Source organism: Haliotis rubra, unplaced genomic scaffold (assembly GCF_003918875.1).
Source record: "Haliotis rubra isolate DU_JTF1 unplaced genomic scaffold, ASM391887v1 Scf358, whole genome shotgun sequence".
Taxonomy (NCBI): domain Eukaryota; kingdom Metazoa; phylum Mollusca; class Gastropoda; order Lepetellida; family Haliotidae; genus Haliotis; species Haliotis rubra.
The window spans coordinates 1052820-1076684 of NW_025767033.1; the positions used below are offsets into that span (position 1 = coordinate 1052820).

General features: G+C 38.4%; 1 protein-coding gene across 1 annotated transcript in view; it reads left to right on the top strand.

The window, feature by feature from the left end:
- Positions 1-23865, top strand: part of LOC124285299 (zinc finger MYND domain-containing protein 19-like) — a 41375-nt gene that overhangs the window by 5247 nt on the left and 12263 nt on the right. The window contains 1 exon segment of the mRNA XM_046721505.1: positions 18891-18950. Within this exon segment, the coding sequence (XP_046577461.1) occupies positions 18891-18950 (60 nt within the window).

The window sequence follows — 23865 nt, forward strand, 5'->3', positions numbered from 1 at the left end:
GTTTGAATCCCGGTTGGCCATGAATATGTTGCTAGGTTTGACCGCACCATGGCAGTGCCTGTGGATGTTACCAGCAGGCTTTCCCCCCAAGCTGACACCAACCCACCCACCCAAACCCACCGCACCCACCCACCCACCCACCGCCCACCCACCACCCACCCACTCACTCACTCGCTCACTCACTCTCACTCACCACTCACTCACTCACTCACTCACTCACTCGACGCTCACTCGACCACCCACCCACCCACCCACCCACCCACCCACCACCCACCCACCCACGCACCCACCCACTCACCGCTCACTCACTCACTCACTCGCCTCACTCACTCACTCACTCACTCCTCCTCACTCACTCACTCACTCACCCACCCACCCACTCACTCACCCACTCATACTGCTGATAAACCAAGCTTTTTCATATGCACATTATTTTAAGAAATAATTACCATCCTGTATTTAAGACTTTATCAGCATCTTGTTTTTCCAATAAACAGCCTTCAGTTTATGCCAAGAGATAAAAAAGTATTGACCTACAAAACTGAAAGTTTATTTTAACCAACCCAGCTACTTGGTTTGCAAAAAGTAACCGAATCTCTCCATCAAATCTTCCAATTAATCCGTTTACCCAAAAATGTTTTTCAATTTGCTGACATAATTAAGTTATTTGGTAGGTAAGCAAAAAGGAATGGTATTTTGGGATTTTTTTTAATGAGTAAAAGCTGTATCATGTATTTGATTGAAAAGATGATAAGATTGTAAGTTTCTCTATAAACTAACATTTAGCCTCAGAACATTTATAATTTTGACAGAAACATTCAACTCCCCTTAAATTGATAAAGAGCCTTAATGAGATGGAATTAAAATCTAGACTTGCAAGTGTAGCATCATAATAAGGGTGAGGCTGAATGGAAAATAATGTGCTTAAGGTACTGGTAGACAGACATTGGTCAGTATGAAAAAGAAAATGAATTTACTATTAGTTACAAGAGCATTCACTGTAGAACTAAATTGTGATATATTCATCTGAGGCTAGCCATCTTACCTCTTTATCTTGTACACTGCTCATGGTGTTCTGGGGTTGTAGACATTGAGACTGAAAAGGATGTTTGTTCTTTGTTAGTGGTGTGGATGCACGTTGACTTCAGGTATCAGGTTCTAGCCTCGGGCCTCGACCTAGTGAAACCATCATAAGCACCAGTGAGGTGATTGGCGTGCTTACATAATGTGTCAATGTGCCAGTTCCAGAAGCATTGGTAAACAATCGAACATCCAAAGTTTCTTTATAAGTTAACATTACTATATTTTGATTACAAATTCTTCTTTCTGTGTTTTAGTTTGTTTACAAGTGCTATATAATCTAGGTAAGTCATAGGTAAGCCCCAGGTAAGCCTATGAAAGTTCACTCAAGTCAAGTTACCAAATGTCGCCATCCTGTAAGTGAAGTATCTTAGCTCACAGACTCAATGACAGAGGACCTCCAAGACTAATGCTTAGACCCTGAATATATATAATTTTGATTGTAACAAATAAACCCATTTAAATTGAAAAGGAGCCCCAGGGAGACCAGAGATCCTGAACCTGAGAAAATCTAGACTTGCTTCATTTAGGGCTTTAGTATTGCAGAGAGGGCTGGGCTGTAGGGAAAATAATGGGGTTCAGGGACTGTGAGAAGGCTATGGACCACCTTGCACTCCCGTGTCCATGGGACCCGCAAAATTAGTCCTGAGATTCTGCTGGATATGTAGACCCAGATAAACCCCTTTTAAGCTGATTTTAACACCAACAGCCCTTGAAAATACTATATTTGTTCGCTATTCCGTTATTTGTTTCCGTAGCTACTTAAAGATTGTATGATATGGTAGGGCTTCCCTTTTGCATCAACCCAGTTGGGTGTGGCAGCCATATTCTGCCATAAATACAGGCGATAACCTGATCCACAAGCTTAACCCTAGGCAGCTGTTTGTGTTACTCATTGAGCAAGAGCAGTAGCACGTAAGGTGACCTTTACTGTACAAGATGAGGTATCAGAGAATGGTGGTACCTTCAGGGAAGAGATAGTATTGTTGTTGTTTAAAGGAGATTGGAAGAATAAGGGTATTGAGTTGGCAAATTGGTATTGTGAAGGAAAAATGTTGTACTGATGTTTGAGAGGTGAGTAGATCAGTGCAAGCACACTTTCCGTAGACACTGACTTCAAATAACTGTTGGTTTTGTAGTATTGTATTGGATCATAGTGGAGTTAAAGAGAGATATGGATTTGAGGAAGGGTGGACTTGGGATTTATAAGTTTATAGGCAGTTTCACAGATAGATATTTGCAGAATCACAGACAGACATATTTGCAGATCCATAGACAGTCATATTTGCAGATTCACAGACAGACAGACATATTTGAAGATTCATAGACATATTATTTTCAGATTCACAGAGAGACATATTTGCAGAATCACAGACAGACAGACATATTTGCAGAATCACAGATGGACATATTTGCAGATTCACAGAGAGACATATTTGAAGATTCGTAGACAGACAGACATATTTGCAGATTCATAGACGGATAATTTGCAGATTCACAGACAGACATATTTGCAGAATCACAGACAGACAGAGAGACATATTTGCAGAATCACAGATGGACATATTTGCAGATGCACAGATGGACATATTTGCAGATTCACAGACAGACATATTAGCAGATTCACAGACAGACAGACATATTTGCGGATTCATAGACAGGTAATTTGCAGATTCACAGACAGACAGACATATTTGCAGATTCACAGACAGACAGACATATTTGCAGATTCCCAGATGGACATATTTGCAGATTCACAGACAGACATATTTGCAGATTCCCAGACAGACATATTTGCAGCTTCACAGACAGACAGACGACCTCCTCCGTGGTGTAGTGGTTAGAGTGTCCGCCCGAAGCACGGAAGGTCGCGGGTTCGATCCCAGACCATGTCATACCAAAGACGTTAAAATATGGTAGTCGTTGGTCCCTGCCTGGCGCGCGGCATTAATGGGTACAACGAGGACTGGTCGGCTCGGAGTGAGTATAATGTGTCTGAGTGGGGTATTCATGCTTCACTGCGGCATGGTATCTCAGTGGGCTAGCACTATAAAACCAGCTTAAGTCTGGGCTAGTACAAGCAGCCGCACATACATGCATGCACGTCGTCATATGAGCAAAATATTCTCAAGCACGACGTTAAACCCAATTTCACCTCACCTCACCTCACAGACAGACATATTTGCTGATTCACAGATGGACATATTTGCAGATTCACAGATGGACATATTTGCAGATTCACAGACAGACATATTTGCAGATTCACAGACAGACATATTTGCAGATTCACAGATGGACATATTTGCAGATTCACAGACAGACAGATTTGCAGATGCACAGACAGACATATTTGCAGATTCACAGATGGACATATTTGCAGATTCACAGACAGACAGATTTGCAGATGCACAGACCTGTGGTATTTGATTCAAGGAATCCTTCTAGATCTTAATGTTATATTAATGGCAAGGGCCCCATGACTCACAAGCTTAATTTCCACCACTGTTAAACAAACACACACAAATTCATCTATAGGCCCAACCAAACAGATATGTAGGTTTGCTAACTTGCATGCCCGTTGACACAAATACATGCAGATCAAGAGACACCATTCCAGAGAAAGACATTAAAATAGACACAGATTAAAATTAATTGCAAACTTGAGCAGACGGACACACCCATGTTCAGACATGCCAGGTGGTGTTCAGCAAGTTGCCAGTTCCCAAATGGTGGTGATATGATCTTGCACTTCCATCCAAAGTGACGGTGTATTTCCGAACTCTGACAGGTACATTGAACGACAGGTGGGCAGTGTTTAGCCACGCTATCGCAGAATGAGTTATACGCTCAAGGAGTGCTCCTTTAAACATTTGCCCAAGTTTGCTATTTGTAGAGTTTTGCTTATTTCTCCAGAGAGGTTGATATGGGTTATATATCGCTGAACATCTGCGGTCCGTACCATGTAGCCATCAATTGGATGCCGTGTCATTACCTTACTTAACAAAATAAATGTCCTGGCGCCGATTCAAGTTGGCTTGTAAGTGATTTCTGCAGGGACCCACCTTCAGCCATGCTTGTCACAGTCAACAGCAACAGAAACCTTTTCGGTTTTAATTAAATTTTGAATTCTGCAGATGTAACTGAAGAGGACTTAGAAGTTGAAAGTTTGCAAATTGATTGGAGCAGAGTGGGAATTTAGGTAATTAAGTTTCTGTCTTTTGAAATGTTAGGTATTCCTTATGTAATTAAAAAGCTGCTTACTGCTCGCAGATAATGAAGCTATTTTAGTGTCCTGTAAGTTCTGTTGACTCTTTCAATATGTTGGTATATGTCCTTCCTGTTTAAGGATAAGAAGCATATTGTCTCTACACCCCTTTTGATTTTGTATATTTATGGTCAAAATAATTGTTGCCATGGCAACAAAATATTTTTGTTTGACTTAATTGATTATGTTGAATCATGGGGGTTGAATTTTTGGTTACATGGTTACAACTTACAATTTGAGATGTTCACATGCACACACACACACACATGCATAAACACCTCTATATAAGTGTAATTATCTTGAACGTGATGTGATGTGAAAGCCAGTTTACCTCGTTTCATGCAGGGTGTAATTTACATGATTAATGATCCACTCTAAATACAGTGTCACAGATAACGTGCAAACCATGTTCAAGTTGGCAGGATAGGTAAAAGATTGCATTTAAGTTTTCCAGGGTTTAGTTTTTCAGATGATTAACCATTAAGTTAAGAGTGATTGAGTTTGGTATAATGCCGTGTTAAACAGTGATGCAGGCCGCATTTTGATCACACATATCGGCATGTTTTCTTTTGTTGTTTAACTCCTCAGCTAAATGGACCAGACAATCCAGTGACTGAGATGGCCACTTGTGCCCCCATAAAGCTTTAAGAGTGGTGAGGGGCCATGGGGTAGCCTAGTGGTTAAAACATTCGCCTGTCATGCTGAAGACCTGGTTCAATTCCCCACGTGGGCACAAAGTGTGAAGCCCATTCCTGGTGTCCCTGCCGTGATATTGCTGGAATATTGCTAAAAGCGGTGTTAAAATTAAACTCACTCACTCGCTCTCAAGAGGGTGGTGAATTAGCATTCAGTGACCAAGGTTCAATACCAGAAGTGGTGGCAATGTTTGAAACCAATTTCCTACCCAGTGCCTCCCCACCTTCGCCCATTTATTACAGTTTCTTAGCCTTTTATCAGAATATAAATGCAAAATGTTTTTTGTTGAGAGCAAAATAGATGATAGGTTTGCTTATCTAGCCAAAGGCTTGAGCTTGAGGAAATTGTTTAATAGCCATTCCTCTTAACATGGCTTCAGAGCTGCTCACTGACATGTTCAAGTTTCTCTGCATTCAAAATTTATCTCTAACGTTCTGAAGATCAGGTTTTCTTTTCACTCAATGCCAACATTTCTTTGCATATTCTGACAAGCGCATTTCATCTGTGCTCTCAGGTTTTATAATTTTTTGTTTGTCTCAACAAGTATATCCATTTTTACACCATGCCACACCCATTTAATTAGACTGGTTCTTGGCTTTATGATGTGTGAGTTCTTTTCAGGATTATTTCAAAATCTATTTTTGGCCTATAACCATATTGGGATTTCCATTGTTTAAATGCTTAATATTTCTGCGCAGCCCAGGGTAAGAAATGATATACTTTACAATTTGTTTTCTTTTTTCAAATTCATTAATTGATTAAAGTTAACCTCATGATTGTTTTGTCTTATCTGAATAATCATCAGAATTCATTCGTGTTCAGCTGTTTGATAGTATATTTTCTCTGCATGACCACAGTAGGAGCTGCTTTGGTAGCCCCGTGGTAAAGTGTTTGCTCATGTGGGTACAATGTTTGAAGCCCATTTCAGGTGTTCCCCTGCCATGATATTGCTGAAATATTGCTAAAAGGGTCATAAAACCATAATCATTCACTCATGTTCAGTAATCATTTTATTCTACATTTTGTTTTGGGAGGGCAAGGGGTAAAATTGTTGAGGTCAGGGCTCCAGATAAGGGCCGTATCGGCGTATGTATGGATAAAAAATATGCACGATTCGGTAGGAAATAATTTAGAAAACATAGCAGATACGCACCACAGCAATGGTGTACGGTCTTAGAATCATTTACAGACGTATTTATCTGAAACATTATTGTTTTATTGTTTATTGACCTGTTTACACAAGAGTAGCGATGTTGTGGTGCATATATGAAACGAAACACACGATTACTGATACTCCATTAAATTCCATTCAGTACTCTAAATGTACTCTTAAGGTTTTCCAGTAGTCCTGTATTGAAAAAATAAGGAGTACGTACTCCTGATGTTGAAAAATTATCTAGAGCTCTGTGAGGTCAATAAGAGAAATGAAGACTGTATTTCAGCGTAAACAATTACATTTGCTTCAAAGCAAGGACTTATCTCCAACCTTATCCCATGTAACTATAAACGTTGATAAACATGTGACGGGGCCTCCCTATACCATTGTGTCCAAGCAACCTGGAGATAACATAGGGTAACTGCAGTGGCGTCAAGGGAACCGACAGCATGAATCAATATGGCGTGTGTCACGCTACGATTCACATCACTCTATGTTAATGATACACTTTCCATCCCCATGCACTATTTCAAGAAGAAATTAAATCACTGGAGATATAACATTGTTGCAATTTCATCAAAACCAAAATATTCGGCTTACCTTTTTTTCTTGCTGTATTTGTCATAATTAGTGCATGGTGTTCTTAGAAGATTGATGAAGGGGTAAAGCAAAGGTCAAGGTCTCGCTTTTGAGAAGAAATATATTTCAATATGCATAAACTGAATGATTTTGATGATAGTTTCTTGCGAGTTATAAAGCCCTGTACATTTCCGTAATAATTCTGCAATACGCAGAAATGTAAGATATACTTTCTTTATATACGGGTATATAGATGTTGGGTATGTGTACTCATAAAACAGGAGCAGATCCAGATTTTGGAGAAGGTGGGTGCACATAAATCAAGAATTTCAAAGGTTTTCAGGGGAAAAAAAATTGGGGGGGGGGAGAAGAGGAGTGCGCACAGCCTGCACCCCATCTCTTGATCCGCCCCTGCATAAAGGTGAATATGGTACATATTTTTTAAGCTTAAAATTTAAAAACAGCAGCTGAGCTGATACGTCAGTAAATGTTGAAGTTAATTAATGAACTCAAAATGTCCATCAATAACAGATGATCATATTATATGCGGATGAAATTATATGTATCAATAAGCTGATGCGCATCATGTGTTATAGTCCTGAAAACTGCAGTGGTTCAGTGTCAGCGAGCTGCAGTTTAGACAGCTTGTCGGTGTTGACAATTCAGGTCCATAATTAGGAGGGTCGGTTCTATTGATTTTAACCACTAATATGTGCATTATTCCGTGTTGACATGCACGCATGGTTGATACGTAGGCTATGACAGGCACTGTTTGAAATACCTTCCTGCAAGATCAGACTTTTTAATTGGGCTACTAACATTTCTGTGAGGCTGGTTAGTTGAAAATTTTAGTCATTACATGTTTATTTCCATTAATTTTCAAGTCAGTAAAGTAATAATATGTTAAAGTCTGTTTCATTTCATTTTGATTCCTTAATTTATTAAAACCCACACCTTGTTTTGGCTGTCCACTGACTGCTCTAGATCTACATGGACGACGGATGGACATACAGACAGACAGACAGACAGCGATATATGTGAATATGTATGAACCAGCACAAATGTCACAATAATTATAGTTCCTACCACCCAATCTGCTTTGCCATTGTTTAGTGTAATAGTCTCTTGGTACACAATGTACATTAAAGTTAGTACTACATATAAAGGCTGTAGACATTAAAAATATAGAAAATGTGAGGGCTTGCCTAAATATATTGTTGTCAATGACAGTCAGTGCCAACCAAACGCTGCGGGGAGATTTGACCTGAATACTTCTTGGGTTGGTTTATTCTTCATCAAAAACCCATCAGAACCTTGGAATTTTCAAATTGTTTAAAGTCAACACATATATCAGAATGTTTTCAAATGTTTTGTTTTAGAGATTACAAACATATCTATATCTCATCGACAAGTTTAAAAAAAAAGTCATTGTGTGAAATTTCAGTTCCGATTCGACTTTTTGAAATGTTTACCATTGTCAAGTTGCACTTTTTGGTATAACCTATCCTGTACCCACCAGTGCTGTTAGTAACACTGCAGAGGGGACTGGAATGTTTTGAAGACTAGGAAAGTTAGAAAATTATAAATTTTATCATAAAAACTTTTATGAGAAACAAAACATTTTCCTTTTCCATTAGGACCGTGCTTCAGTACATGCCCCAGATGAATTACTTCTTTTCTGGTTTGATGTTAAAAACCTGGTGGGAATAAACGATTAATTTGATAGAATGAGAATATTATTTCCATATCAATGACTTGAAAATGTGTATTCCTCAACTTCAAACGTTTACTGTGTATTTGCCAAAAACAGTTAATTTGAATTTGACCTGAATGAATATTTAAAAGCAACACATGAATCTGTATATACACGTTTGGTTGTGGTATATATTAACCCCATTTTAAGCTGAATAATGTATTTAAGAGGTACGTTCAAACAGACGACACCATTTAAATATATCTCAGCTTTAAGAAAGTTTAATAAAGATTTTGCTTGGCATTGGCCGTAGGCTATACCAAACAATTTAGGTGAATGGTCTGATGAATATCTTGCTGTGGTAAACATGAAGCATTTATTTATACAGGCCTCCAAATCACACTACCCTTTATATCTAGTCTCGTTACAACTGTTCAGGTCTGTGCACTTTATCAGTGATAAATGCACGATTGGGTGCTGTGCCTATCTAATCAGTTTCATGCTCTTAGCATAGGAAATATGTGGCAAGGCTGAGGTGAAACTGGTATATTGCATGTCAGTTGCAAATAAACCCACTCTGTCAGTGTAGAAGTCTGCCTTTGTCCGCTTCATTGCTGTTTGGAGAGGTTATCCAAGAGTCTAACAGTACTAACAAATACTTATTTGAACAACACATCATTAATGTAAATAGAGGTTGAGAAAAATCTGAAATATGTAAACAAATTAATAAATTCTTTTATAAGACCATATATGAGAATTTTCCTTGTAAAAGCCACCGTCACTGGTGCCTGTGTTGTCTCATCTTCCATGTACACAAGTAAACAGAGGGGTGGCCCAGTGGTTAAAGTGTTTGCTCGTCATGCCGAAGACCTGAGTTCGATTCCCCCACATGGGTACAATGTATGAAGCCCATCTCTGGTGTCCCCCGCTGTGATATTGCTGGAATATTGTTATAAGTGTCGTACAAACACACTCACCCTCCACTCACTCACTCAAGTAAACAATAAGGAAATTAACATTAAGATGTATGGAGATAAATGTTAAAATGTATGTATTGATTGTTAATATGCAATAATGAATGTAAATTATAGGAAATTGACATGTGTAAACTGCCTTTTAGATATTTTGTGCCTACAGCAACCATCCCTGACTGGACATTGCGTTGTTGAGTTGATCAATTTTGTACATTCCATCTGCTATTAACATGTGAAATGGACATATGTCATGCTGTATGAGGCCCAGCTGTCGTGTGTGATAACAACGTCTATTATCGCCGAGTGCACCAGCTGCAAGCTTCAGTCTGAGCAGGTCATGTGACCTGCCTTTGTTACGCAAATACCTGTATAGATACAACCAAGTTCTGATTATCTCCGCTTGTACAATACAGTTTAGACAGAATATAATATTAATAACTTCCAGTAGCTATTGTGAGATGAATATAAACATGGACGTGTTACCTGCTATAGCCACAGCGGTAACGAATGAATTAGACCGTATGATGGTTATGATGTCAAGGAGACTGTAATGTTTATGGTTGAACTTAAGCTGAAAAAGAATTTACAGTTCTGTGAAATTTCAACAGTAGTGATTTTATATGGGTGAATGTTTTCTGATTTTGCAAATGTTTGTAATTTAGTTACAGGTAGAACAAATGGCGCATAAAGACCTCTACCACTCAAATATTATTATGCATTGCCAATCTCTTGAAATGTTTTACATTTTTATTGTAAATATTTCTTAGTTCTGTTGTAGACAGATTTTCATGAACTGTCATATTGGTGAATGTTTTAACTCTCAGTGCAAAACTGTGTAATTAGGGTAACTGGTAATAATTAACTGTTAGGATAGCAATAATGGATGATGATGATGATTGACTGACTGAGTTTGGCTTTACGACGCTTTTAGCAATATTCCAGCAACATCACGGCGGGGGACACCAGAAATGGGCTTCACAGTCCCCATGTGGGGATTTGAACCCGGGTCTTCGGCGTGACGAGCCAACGCATTAAGCCACTAGGCTACCCCGCCGCCCCTGATGATGATGATGATGATGATGATTGCAATGATGATGATAACTATAATAATCTTCTTGTAAAGTGCAGTACGCAAGGTGTGATAGAAAATGATGATGAAGACGATGATGAGGATGAGGATGAGGACGATGATGATGACGATGACGGACGATGACGATGATGACGATGATGATGATGATGATGATGACGACGATGATAACAATAATAATCTTCTTGTAAAATGCAGTATGCAAGGTGTGATCCAGCTGCTGCATTATCGTTATTTACCCTGTCAATGGATCAGAGTGCACTTGATATTCATTCTCCACTCCCTGGGGAGAATACAACCCTAGCTGCCTGTTGGGTGCTAGAATGTTAACAGGCACATTTCAGTCTTCAGCTACTTGGTGCCTGCTGCTTGGTGAACTGAGGCATATTTTGTATACGGCCGTGGCCCAAGGGGACCCATAAGTTCTGCATATGCTTCAGTGAGGGGCAGGACCGACCCTGGAGAAACTCTCTGGATTCATGGTGCCGACCACTGTCGCCCTAGAGACCAACATTTCTAACCTGATTTGTATACAGGGTCTGGTACCAGACAAATGTATGGTGATGGATGGAATAGTGTTTTGATCAGACTGAATTGATCATCCAGTCTGATAGAACATAACTTTTCTTTAATAGTATTTAAAAGAGCTTGAGTTTTTACTCTAAAGATCTTTTTTTTATCCTACCTAATGATTGTACAAGCTTGAAGCCATGACCTGGTGATATGGGCCTGCATCAGAGCTAATATATTGTATACTTGTGTCAAAGGTGAAGGGCGTATGTTGTAGATTAATGTACGAATGGTCTCATGGAGGGGTGGTTTGCCAGTACATGTTTGTAAATGTGGCAGTACTAAGCCAAACTCTTGCCATCGTACCTCTCTTTGGTATTTTATAATGCCTTTCTGCGAGGTCGGAACAACATTAGTTTCTCTGTAATGACGAACAGACATTGTGTCTTGTGTTATTGTTCACTGATATCACTGGCTGATAATGGTTGTCAGATATAATGGCTTAGTGAAGTTGGGCAAGTTTATCCCCAGTTGTTCTAGACTCAGATCAATAGATCTGTTGTCACTAGAATTTTACCAACATTATGAAAACATTTGCCGAACCTAAATATTGCGTTTTGTATGAGTTAGATATTGAGCATGGAAACAAACAGTTTTTATTGTAACTGTGGGTTGCAAAATGTATGGCATTTTAAGTTGTTCAATTTTATCAAAATTATGTTCATATCATAATGTAAACGACTAAATGATTGAGAATGAACTGTGCCCAATATCAGTGGGTATAAACTCGTTACTGTTACATAACACAAGTTTATACTGGGATCTGCGGTATGTGGAAATTGTCATATTAAGCTGTAATTGGTCTGTGATTACGGCTATTTTTGCCTCTATTTTCTCTGAGAGCACATGTCATATAGTTTGTGTCAGCCTCTTGCTTATCATGGTAAACAGAATTACATATTCTACTCCACATATTGATAAGCATGTTATTCATCTTTACAAGATACGCGTGTGTCCATTGAAATAGATTGACATATCTGATTATTCCTATAAAAAGTTGAGTAGTATAACTCATTTACGAAAATATTTGTCCCTTCCATAATAAATCTTTCGCTTAGATTTCTTAAAAATTGTGATACACTGTCCAATTATGTTTCTCACTGTTTACGCATGGATATTTTCTTGTCAGATAAGGGTTTCTCAAGGTAATGTTTATAGGTTTTTATGAGCTAATTAAACTATTTAGGTTAGTATCTTTGAAGTGTCATTTGCTTGGCGGTACTTGATCATGATTTCAAGTGTAGCAAATTGAATTTTACTTCAGCGGAGACGTCTTGTTTATGAACAGATTTGAAATGTCTAAACAACCTAGTTTCTTTTTATAGTTTTAGGAGTTAATATTCACAGGTATACTTTATATCTGACCTGAAACTTTGGGTTCTTGAAAACAAAGAAATTGGTTTCGGTGTAAAAATGAGAAAATTTTAAGCTCATTGTTGCCTTCTAATGTATTCTTCTTTAAGTATGTGATTTTTAAAAAACCCAAAATACAGAAGGAATATTGTATACAAATGTTATATTTGACATAAGAGATTGAGGTTGCTAGGATACACTCGTACCTGGCTAAGATTAGTTTGTGAAGTCTAGTCTAGAGGACAAGTGTTAACGTCAATTCTCAAGTCGGCTGATATTGTAGGAGTCCTGTCGGAACAAGGCAGACATGTTCACTGTTAACATTTCTCAGTTTATTCAGATTTATTTTGCAGCAGAATTGTGGATTTTGCAAGCTATGTTTTGCAGCGGGGTGGATGGGACTGAAAGTCAAATACGTGTATTGAATATGTTATTCCCCATGTCTTTTTCAACTGAAACTGTGGACCGAGAGTAAATCCTTGAATAAATGCTTGCAAGGAATAAACGCAGTGTCCAAGGACCTCTGCCTTATACTAAATGCCTGCATTAGATGTAAGCGTTACTATGTTATCTCTCTACGGGACCTGCCAAGTTAAATAAATGCAAGGTGTTTATTCAAGGATTTACGGTACATGGTACACAGGGGGTCTGTCGTGCCCTGGATTCCAGAGAGTTTATCACGGGAGGCTTTGTAAGAGGAAAGTTCGTATGTGAAGTATATCATGATATACTTTGATTTGCTGTCATTACAATTCCAATACCATCACTTGTCCTGATTAATCTGTTAGCCATCATGGCCAGTGTGCAAAATAGCCACTGGCCTGCTAGTCTGTGGCTAGTAAAAATCCAGTCAGGCTTGTAAATTTCCACAGTCACTGGCCCAACTGGCTAGTGAATTTTCATGGGGTCATTTTGTAAATATATCACTCTCTCAGACTTGGAAAGTTATAATACACTTTTAAAGATTATGGCCTGATTCAAATGTTCATCATATTAGCAGCTTAATGATGAAACCCGTTTCTACATTCAAATTTCGGGCTAGTAAATTATTTTGTGGACAAGTGCCGGTAACTTCCAGGCATAGCTAGCCCGACTGGCTAGCAGAATTTGGAAACTATTTCGCACACTGATCATGACCCTAATATTTAAAGACAATGACAGCTCTACATTATTTAACTGTAAGGTAAACAAAAAAATAGCAAAGATGTCCAAACAGTGATGACTGAGCTCTTTATAAAAAATGATCATAAGATATAATCAAATAAAATTTGTTTGGTTTGAGAAGGTGTGGGTGTGTTATGTCAGCAGTGGAACCATTTGGCAGAGTTTAAATTATATTCCTTGTTTGACTGTTCCTGATTCCATTATTGTGGGTTTCCTGGGTCTGGGTTTGGCTACATGTAATAAACATCAAAACATATCTGTGATATAGGCCAGCTATTTCTTCTGAGTCCTTGGTAAAATGTTGCGGACAAAAGGTCCCTCCTCTGTTGTGATTTTGCGTCATTCAACATACTTTGTGTATTATTTGCGTCTTCCGCATGAAACGAAGTCAGCATGGTTTATTGTTTTCCTTGCCATTTTGTGGAAGTTTCTGGCACCGTCGTTCTGCATTGTATGTTATTCAACATTTGTCCGAGTTATTTACAGTGAATGAGGTGATGCAATGCAGATGGCCACCATCAACACTGAACAAGGCAGACAGGTGCTACATACCTGGCCATTTATCTCGTCTCGTTATCTCAGGTACGCAAAAAATGGACAGGTGTTACCATGACAAGACAAAAGATCCTATCGGTCAGCAGCTGGTGAGGTCAAGGGTCATCTGCACTGACCATTGTCCAGTAGTTGCTGCAAGAGGGGATTAAGTCTGATGGGGTGTGATGGTAAAGGGCTTAGCGTTATCACTTGTTTGGGGGAAAATTAGTAACGTTTAAAGCTCTGCGTGAGGACAATGAATGTCAATGGTGATAATGCTGTTTGACTTAGGAGTTAATCCAGTGTTAACTTGTTAAGAATTCTGAAATGTTTCGATTAATTGTTTGGGTAAGAAATTCATACAATGAGTAGAGAATACTGTATATGGATGAAAACATTAATAAGATCAAGATATTTTTTGTGTGTATTTTGTTTTGGGTGTGTATTTTTTTTAGTGTAAAGTTTGAATTTATTTTAAAGTGATAAGATCGTCATCGTCATCATCATCATCATCATCATCATCATCATCATCATCATCTCTTAAGAGAAACATAATTCAGACACTGCGTTTCTGTTTTGCTACATACAATTATTCCTGTTTTACCTAATACAGAAGCGTTATTTTGAACAATTAACATCATCTCAGCCTTGTTTACATTAGTGACAAGAATAAATTTCTATAAAAACCCAGAATGCTCATGTGATGTATGAACTTCAAAAGATGACCCATTTCCATCACATCTTTAGTGTGCTTATATGTCATTTCTGAGGATTAACATTTCAAGGGCATGGCGTAGTCGACCTGCTCCTCACAGATTACAGAAAGCATTCTGTTATTCATTTTATCAGCAGTAAATGTTGTGAATGACTGCACAACATACATCAGTTTCTTTGTTACAATGACATTACACTAAATTAATATGATTTGATAAACAAATATGTATATCATCATTATCATCATGACAAAAATCATCTTGATTCTTTTCAACGAAGGAAACTCTTAATAAGTTATGTCTATTCAATGCATATTTGTTTCTACGAGTTTTTACTTTCTGATAAGTTTCTGTCAAAATTATGATGTTTATTATTATTAATGAGGTGTAGTTTTGAAATACATTGTCTCTGTGTGGGAGAAAAGGTGATGATTCTCGAGTCACGTCTTGACGCACATTGTGAACACACACAGATAGCATTTGTAACTTCCCAGCATGCAATGCAACAGGATCAATATATTTCTACTACGAATTCAGCTGGAGTGAGCCGCTGGTGAGGAGTTCCAAATACCAGGGCAACCCCGTGAAGAACAGCTACAAACATATTCCTCCCGAAAGGTTCACGCTGGGCATTATCTCGATTATGACCTTTACAGGATAAATTAAAGCTAATTACATTCTAAGTTTACTTTTTTTCATGACGGGTTACAAATTTATGCTGTCATTTTGGGGAGACAAGAATATTAACTGCTAGCTTTTATAGAAACACTGAAGCTGCTTAAAGGATGCTCTTATGGTTTCTTCGTCTGTATCTTAATCTTACTTTGGTGGGTTAGGAAGGGGGTGGAGGTTTAAAGGAGAGATTATGTACAGCTGGTGGGTCGGGCAGGGTGTATGGTAGACTAACAACTAGTCTCTGAAATGAACATATTTTACTGAAAAAAGATCATAGTAAAAAAAAAAAAAATATAATGAAAAGGAGCCCTGAGACTCTCTTCATTTTCCTGAAGCTGAGGAAATCTAGACTTGCCACATTTTCTAGACTTGTGTGGGCTTTCTTGGATATATTTGCTTCAGGGTCTGTACGAGAGACTAGGTGTATGGAAGCTAGGGGTTGATGGGATTGTGTGGCTAGGCGTGTTTTAGGGGGGGATTTGGGTAGGGTAGGTTGAGAGAGGGTGTAGGTGAGAGACAGTGGGGATTGGGAATGCAAGGAGTGACAATGTTAGGATGGTGGGGGGTTGTATGGTGGACTGTTTCAAGAGAAAATGGGTAAAGGAATGAGAAAATGGATGGATATGAGAATGAGAGAAGGTGAATGGGATGAACAGTGAGATGAGGTTAGGGCGTTGGGGATGTGGGGGTAGATTGAAGTGGCAGGGGATGCAGTGGAGATAAGGGTGGGGAAAGACAGAAGGGGGAGGGGAAAGAACAGGTATGAGAGAATGGAAAACAGGGTATGAGAGGATTGGAATGGGAGTAAGGGTGGATGATCAACATGAAGATAACAAAATAGTGTAAACAGCTGTCAATCATGTGATGGTTTCAGAAACGTAAAACTCAACATTTTTACATAGTTGTAAAGGTCTACCTCAGTTTCTCAATTAGCACCACTTGGGTTAATTTGAAAATCAAGCGTAAACTGTGTGGATTTTGTACCACTTTGTGCCAAGTTTGATTTTGTACATCAATGCTAACAGCACTAATTTGGCCACACACAGGAAACATGGCTGTCTTAGGCCCTCATCTCTGGCGTACAGCGAGTGAAATTGTAATTACCCCGTGTCAAGAACAATGAGGCAATTAGCCCGGCGTTCTGCCGTAAACGAGAGTGATTCATCATAAGGGGGTTGAATTGTCACATTGGTGGGCAGTGGACCACGAATTATAACCTGGCTTGAGAGCCATGTTGAGAATGCTTATTCAGGACTAGACTCTGATATAGAGCTCGATCAGAACTCCGACTCGGAGAGACAGGATATGAAGATGCGACGTGGATCGATTTACCCAGTAGTTCTTCAGTCATGCTCCAGGAAATTCATTTGAAATGTTTTGGTAGGTTTGCCAGGGTTTTTTGGTCATAAATATAACTATATCACTTCCTATCATCGGCAAGCCAAGACGTTGTGACAGTTCAATTCTCGGGTCATGATCAGTAGTCAATACTGTGAGGTTTTTGGTCAATGCATATATTGGGCTCTAAATTAACTGAACCTTTGGAAGTCACGGTGTCTGCTGTTAGTGTTTTTTCTCTCTTTTGTTCTCTCTTTAAGGGGCGGTGGGGTAGTCTAGTGGTTAAAGTCTTTGCTTGTCACGCTGAGGAGTCCGGTTCGATTCCCCACATGGGTACAATGTGTGAAGTCCATTCCTGCCGTCATGATATTGCTAAAATATGCTAAAAGCAGCATAAAACTAAACTCACTCACTCTCTTTTAAAGAATAACACTGTTTCAGCTCAAAACCTAAATATTTTCATCTGCTGTTCACTTTGTGGATTAGAACTGACTGATACCATGTTCAGTATTGTGCTTTAGTTACTTGCTTTAGTTACTAGCTTTAGTTATTTCACATAAGGGTGGGATGGGTCCAAATTTCCTACCCGAGTACACAATCCCCTATTACCCGACCCGACCTGGGTACCCGTTATTTGATGCGGATGTCTGCGTTCCTGAGTCTTTTACATGTAAACAATAGCGTGACTATTGAGGGAGAAACAACTATTGTGATCTCGATAGTCTATTGCGACCAGCTATTGCAATACTATTACAATAGTTTTTTTCTCCGTGAATTGTCTCATTTGAAGTCATTTCCCAAATGAATGTATAGTTTATATGAAATAAAAACAAGTAGTTTCTGTCTCTTTTGAAACCCAGATTAAGTAAACAGTTAAAACAAATCTGCACTCAAAGAGTAAAAAAATACAAACCAACATATATATTTAACAAAAATAAATAACCATCCAAATACCCATTTGGATTGAGAATTTATCAACGGAAGTCAATTATTTAACTATCGATAGTCACACATACTATCGATGCATCGATAGTTTTTCATTTCTGCCATTGATTAATTGGTATCGGAGACTCAACAATTGCAATTCATTGATAGTTCGATGCACCGTTACAACCCTAGTGAACAATAAACTACTTTGCGTACTTGCAACCTATGTTACAAGTGACATGCTTATTTGTTTACATTGATATCTTGTGAGCTTATGGTGCAAATTGGGTCCACAATCTCGAACATAAGACCAAAATCTTGTAAATAAAATAATAACACATTAAATTTATTCTCCATTCATTAGTCACGTGATCAAAGCGGGTCCGGGTAATGTGATGGGTACCCGGGTCCAACTCTTTACCCACCCGTCCCGGGTATCCGGGTTACCCGTCCCAGCCCTAATTTCAGAGACTAATCATTAGTTTACATAGATATAGTTATAGAGACTGACCCAGACAATAATGAATGAAAAATACAGCCCTTGCAAATCAAAAAGAGCTCCTTTTATATACTTTAACAATTCTAACATTCTGTGTCACAATCTTCTCAATCTAGGAAATCCTGGTCTCCTTTTGTCTCATTATAAATGCCAAGCGTTCTGTGTCTTGAGTTGGTAACAATACCAACATTCATGCAGACCTGAAAGAACCTGAAGAATCGATGCCCTGAATTACACAGTAATTGACTCTTCTGGGAATCAAGGAATTAATAGTTAAGTCTGTAGCTTGATTGATGAATAATATTGAAACACTGGTGGAATATTGTATGAGTGTATTTGTTTGTAAGAATGAAGTCATTCTGACTAGGAAATATTTAGAGAACCTATGGCTTTTAGTTTTAGAATTGCAATTTGCGATAATTTCATTGAGGGGGCTTTCTATGGTTCTTAAATTCATTGCATGAAGTTCAACAGATCATAGTCATGTCCAATTTTAACAGACCAGAATTGCTTCCCTTAGCTGGGGCAGTATAAGCTTATTGTTGTGTGGTTTTACATGTTTTTATTTTTATTTGTTTTTATTTCAGACAAAGTATGCCCTTCTTGACGAGCGAGACATATCCTTGGTTGAGCAGTTTGTATTTGAGGTAAGTTTTACATCTTACAAACTCAACTGGAGCCATAATTCAATTCAATAAACATGATTGCTGAATTGCTGACAGACAAACAAAATTCAACGATGTGGTCCAGTCTTGATTGGTCTGTATTTTTGTGAGAGTTCCTTGTAGAGATGTATAATTCTTGGGTATCAGTAATCAAATCAATGAGATTGTTCTTGGTACTACTAAATAAACAAAAATATTATTTTTAGTGGGCACTGTTATTTGTCACTGTGTTTCCTCCCTTTGGGGTTTACTAGGCACCTAGAAGAGTCTTCTGATAATACACAAAATACAGTTCTACTAGTACCAGTGCTGGTGAAAATTTGAAGCTCCAGTCCCAGAGATAACAGTAACTGCTCTGGTGTGTTCCAGTTGTGGCTTTATATTCTTCCCTCCTTTTAATGTTATTTGGATATTGATCTGCACAATATTTTTATAGAAAACCTTCATGTATATATTGAAATGTAATTACATTCAAGAACAGGAATAATAACCCATATTCCTCTTGACTGAAGTGTATTTCAAACACCTGCTGAGATAACGATTGTTTTAAACCAATTTAGCTTAAAAAAGTTCATAGTAACAAATCTAAATGTGTTTTGGTCTTTTGTTACACATTGGTTAAAGACATAAAACTGCCCTAAGGTTCTTTTAGTAAGTTTCAATGATATTCTTGTTAAAGAGGTGTGAGTCTTTCTTCATCAGATATTGAATGGTAATTGGGAGACATATTTGATGCATGTCTGCCCAAATCGTGAAGGAAGTACAAGTGAAGAATGTATCAATTCACTGCATCATTTCTGCATTCCGCGCCCACTAGATCAGCATCATACCAAGGGATAAATGTGACGCCCTTGGATGTTGGCTGCCAGTTTTGCCTTGAGGTCGGCAGAGGTGGTATTTAGCTTTCTCCCTGCAATACAATTGGTACGGAAACTACGCCCCTATGAATCTGGTTTAAGTGAATGTGAGCTTTCTTGTGAGAGAGTCTTCATTCAGTATGGATGTCCCCACCCTTTGAGGTGTGTGGTTTTCATACAGTCTTGCAGCAACTCGATGGATCATCTGATGGGTTGAAGGTGGAATGGTCTTTGGTTGTTCCAGCAGATATCTCAGACTCAACTCACTGCAGTCAGTTGGATCATTATCCTACAGTTGGATCAACTTAGAGAGAACAGGATAAAGGTTAGAGTGGCACCTTCCCGGGCTGGTTGGGCTGTATCTTAAGTTGATCGGATGTAGGCTAAGCAATCGGTATATCTGTACAGTCAGTCTGAATTAGGGAGGTTGGATATTGATGAAGGAGTTTGCTGGTTTTGTTTTGGTTCAACTGTATCTGATTTTGATGGTACTGATTATCAATATTATCATAAATACATATTGGTGGTTGTTGAAATGCTTGTACTAACATTGTTCCAGATAACCTGGAAGCGTTGACATTTTGGCAAAAAAGAGCAGATCATTAGCAATTATTTGATTAAAAAATAAATGGTTGTGTCGGTTGGGAAAAAACCGAAGAGGTTGAAATTAGTGTGTCTTGAGATTGGATTGGGGTTCGCTACGGCGCATGTGTGAGATTGTGCAGACCATCATTTTTTGCTTTTCACTTTTGTTGGAAGAGTCTCGTCCTTCAAGATATAATTCATGATTTGAGAACCTGTAGTCCCTTGTGTGGGGGACTCGTTTCATCTGAGTTCTTGGTCTCAAGGAATATCACATTTTCCGTGATGGAATAAGCAGGGGGCGTTGCATTAGTTATCTTGTTTCCGAGGGAGCTTTTCTTCTGCTAAATTGTTGAGGCATTAAAACAAGAAGCAAGAAAACAGTTGACTTTAAAGTAATTAAGTTTGGCCTTGTCTGCATCTTTTCTTCATCAGATTTTAAACAGATTCTTGAGTTTTCTTTTATCCTCTCCCTGATAGCTGCTTTAATGAGATAAAAATTGTTTAAATTTCTTGTAGCACCAAATGTCAGTGGAACAGAATAGGTACCAAGTTCTAATACACGTAAGATGTTGCTGGGTATGATATGGTAGTCCAGTAGTACGGGTGTTGTCATGCTTGGGTTTGATTCCTCATTTTTTGCATTCTTTAAAATCATGCTTGGTGTACCCTTCTTCTCCCTCTCCCTCTCCCTCTCTCTCTCTCTCTCTCTTTCTCTCTCTCTGTCTCTCTTTCTGTCTGTCTCTGTCTCTCTCTCTCTTTTTGTCTCTGTCTCTCTCTCTCTCTCTCTCTCTCAGTGATCATAGCGCAGACGCGAGTTTCTTGATGGTTAGATTGTTGGTGCTGCAGATGCCATCTTTGTTGTAGACATTCACAACAACCTGCCATGATGATGAACCTGAATGACACTGTATTGAAAATGTCAACCTTCCTAAAATTGTCAATTCATTTCATTTTTTTCTTAATTCTTTTTTTGATTTCTATTTCTTATTTTGTATATACACACATAAAAATATGGATTTTATGGTTAAACTTGAAATGAAAATTTTGTGACATAAAAGCCTAGTGATTCAAATAGTTCCTCAAATTTTACTTTTAGTAAGTTGTCACTGACCGTAATTGACAGGGGATGAAGATGAACACTGAAACAGCCATTAGGGAAACACATCCTATGATAGGAAAACACTTTCACTTGTTATCTGTGGAACATAAGCAGACCAGCCAAATAAGAAGCACCCAGCCTGATATTCATCTGTGAGTTCCCCTTTAAAAAGGACTCTCACACTGAAAGCTCTTGTATGGAAGTGTTCCGTTGGTGATTGAGAGGCGCTGTGTGGAGGGAAGTCTGGGATCGCCTACTTTGGTAGCCCTGTAGTTCCAGGAAGTTTGGCCAGGTGGCTGGGCATTGTTTCCTCACATTAGTCAGATTGTGATCGGACTGTTTAACAAACACCTACAGTCGCCTTAGTGGTGGGTATAGGAGACAGACTGGCTGTAAAACCAGTGTTATTTTATATTTCTCTATGGAGAATATTTTACAAAAAGTTTTCGCAAAGATTGATTTAGAAGTGAAAACCTACATTTTCTTGTAGTATACTATTCATACTTTGCTAAGTATCAAATCGTGGATTCAACAGAAAACTATGATGTGGGCTCAAATTTGTTTTAAATATCTAAGCTTATTGTAAGCATGGTTCCTAGGTTTCAGTATGTCACTGCATCTTGTGGATCCCATACCTGCTATTGACAGGTGTTGATTATTTGTCAATGACTGGTTCCATGATTTGCAAAATGGTTGATTGGTGCCATGAAAACCATTTTTATTGTTACTCATGTATCAAGTGCATAAGGTTAGAATAAATAAATTAATTAAAAATTAAGCTTTTGCAAGATGGACAATAAATTACTAATTCAGATAAGACCATATTTCAGTAACGAGTAATTAGATAAGTCTGGCTTTGAGTACCATGTTATAAATTTGACATTTTCAATTGTTTTTAGAACCTGAATGACACTACTGACCGTTATCAAAGTATTATTGATGTTTTGTTGTGGAAATATATTTTATGTAGACAATCGTTTTTCTATCAGTTTGTGGTTGATATCTAAATGCCATCTATATATGTTCAGACAAACAGGGCGGTGGGGTAGCCTAGTGGTTAAAGCGTTGGCTTGTCACGTCGAAGACCCGGGTTCGTTTTCCCACATGGGCACAATGTGTGAAGCCCATTTCTGGTGTCCCCCGCCGTGATATTGTTGGAATATTGCTAGAAGCGGCGTAAAACTAAACTCAGTCAGTCAGTCAGTCAGACAAACATGTTACTGACAAAATTAATCCAATATATCCTGTCCTTGTTTTGACAGCCTGCGCTGGTGGCACCGTTTATAGAAGCGTTGACCAAATATGTGATTGAGGTGCATGAATATTCATACAAACGTTATTCAGAAACAGAAGATATCATATACCAGACAACTGGCAAGTCAAGAGTGGGCAAGTCCACATCACTCTGAGGATATACATCGCTGCCTACTTAATTATTCCATCAGCCTTGTTAATCTGGTTTGCCTGTAAAAGACGCATAATTGGCCTTAAGACAAGATTATGAGGTCTTGTAGGGTTAGCCATTTACATACATGGTACAGTTTGACCAACCCAGGAATTCTGGCGAGTGTAGTTTTTCTAAGATTAAGTAAAGATATTGTAGTTCAGTCAAGGTTGTTCTGCCAGGGGGTTCGTAGAAGCAATAATGTCATAAATATTGCCATGTCTTAGCATCTTGGTTGTAAACCCAACCAAGATTGGAAATTCAAATTGCAAACTCACCACTAATTTTCTCAGCAGCTCTGATAAGGATTGGATTGGACATAGATGGAACGTGCACAGTCAGACCTGTTGGGGAAGTCTGAATTAATGGACTAACGGGTGCTTCGCTTGAATCATGTAGAATTGGAGTCCACAGGGTCTGGAATTAAATCACTTGTAGAAGATTTTTGGTTTGTGCCAAAGTTGAAATCTGATAAAATTCCATTAAAGCCATACTGTATTGGAGCTTGTTTAGACGTTGATTATTTTTGTTACCATTTGATTAAAAGTTCCTTGATATGAAATGGGTGTGGAGGATATCTTTTGAAAAATGTTGATTTTTAGCAATAACGACAATTTCTCAGTCTCATATTTATGTTGTTAGGAACGTAGAGAGGGGCTGTCGTTTTCAAAACTAGCTGATGTAGATTGGTATATAATTTATTTTTTTTAAATATATGAATGTATTATTTGTTTGTTTGCAACAGTTATAATTTTACTGAGAACATTTTGCTATTTTGAATGCATTTTCAAGTAGATTTCATTACACTTAGGTGGTGGAGGAGCAAGCTAGTTAAAGCATTCCCTTGTCATGGTGTGGACACGAGTTGGATGTCCCAGATGGGTACATTGTGTGAAGCCCTTTTCTGGTGTC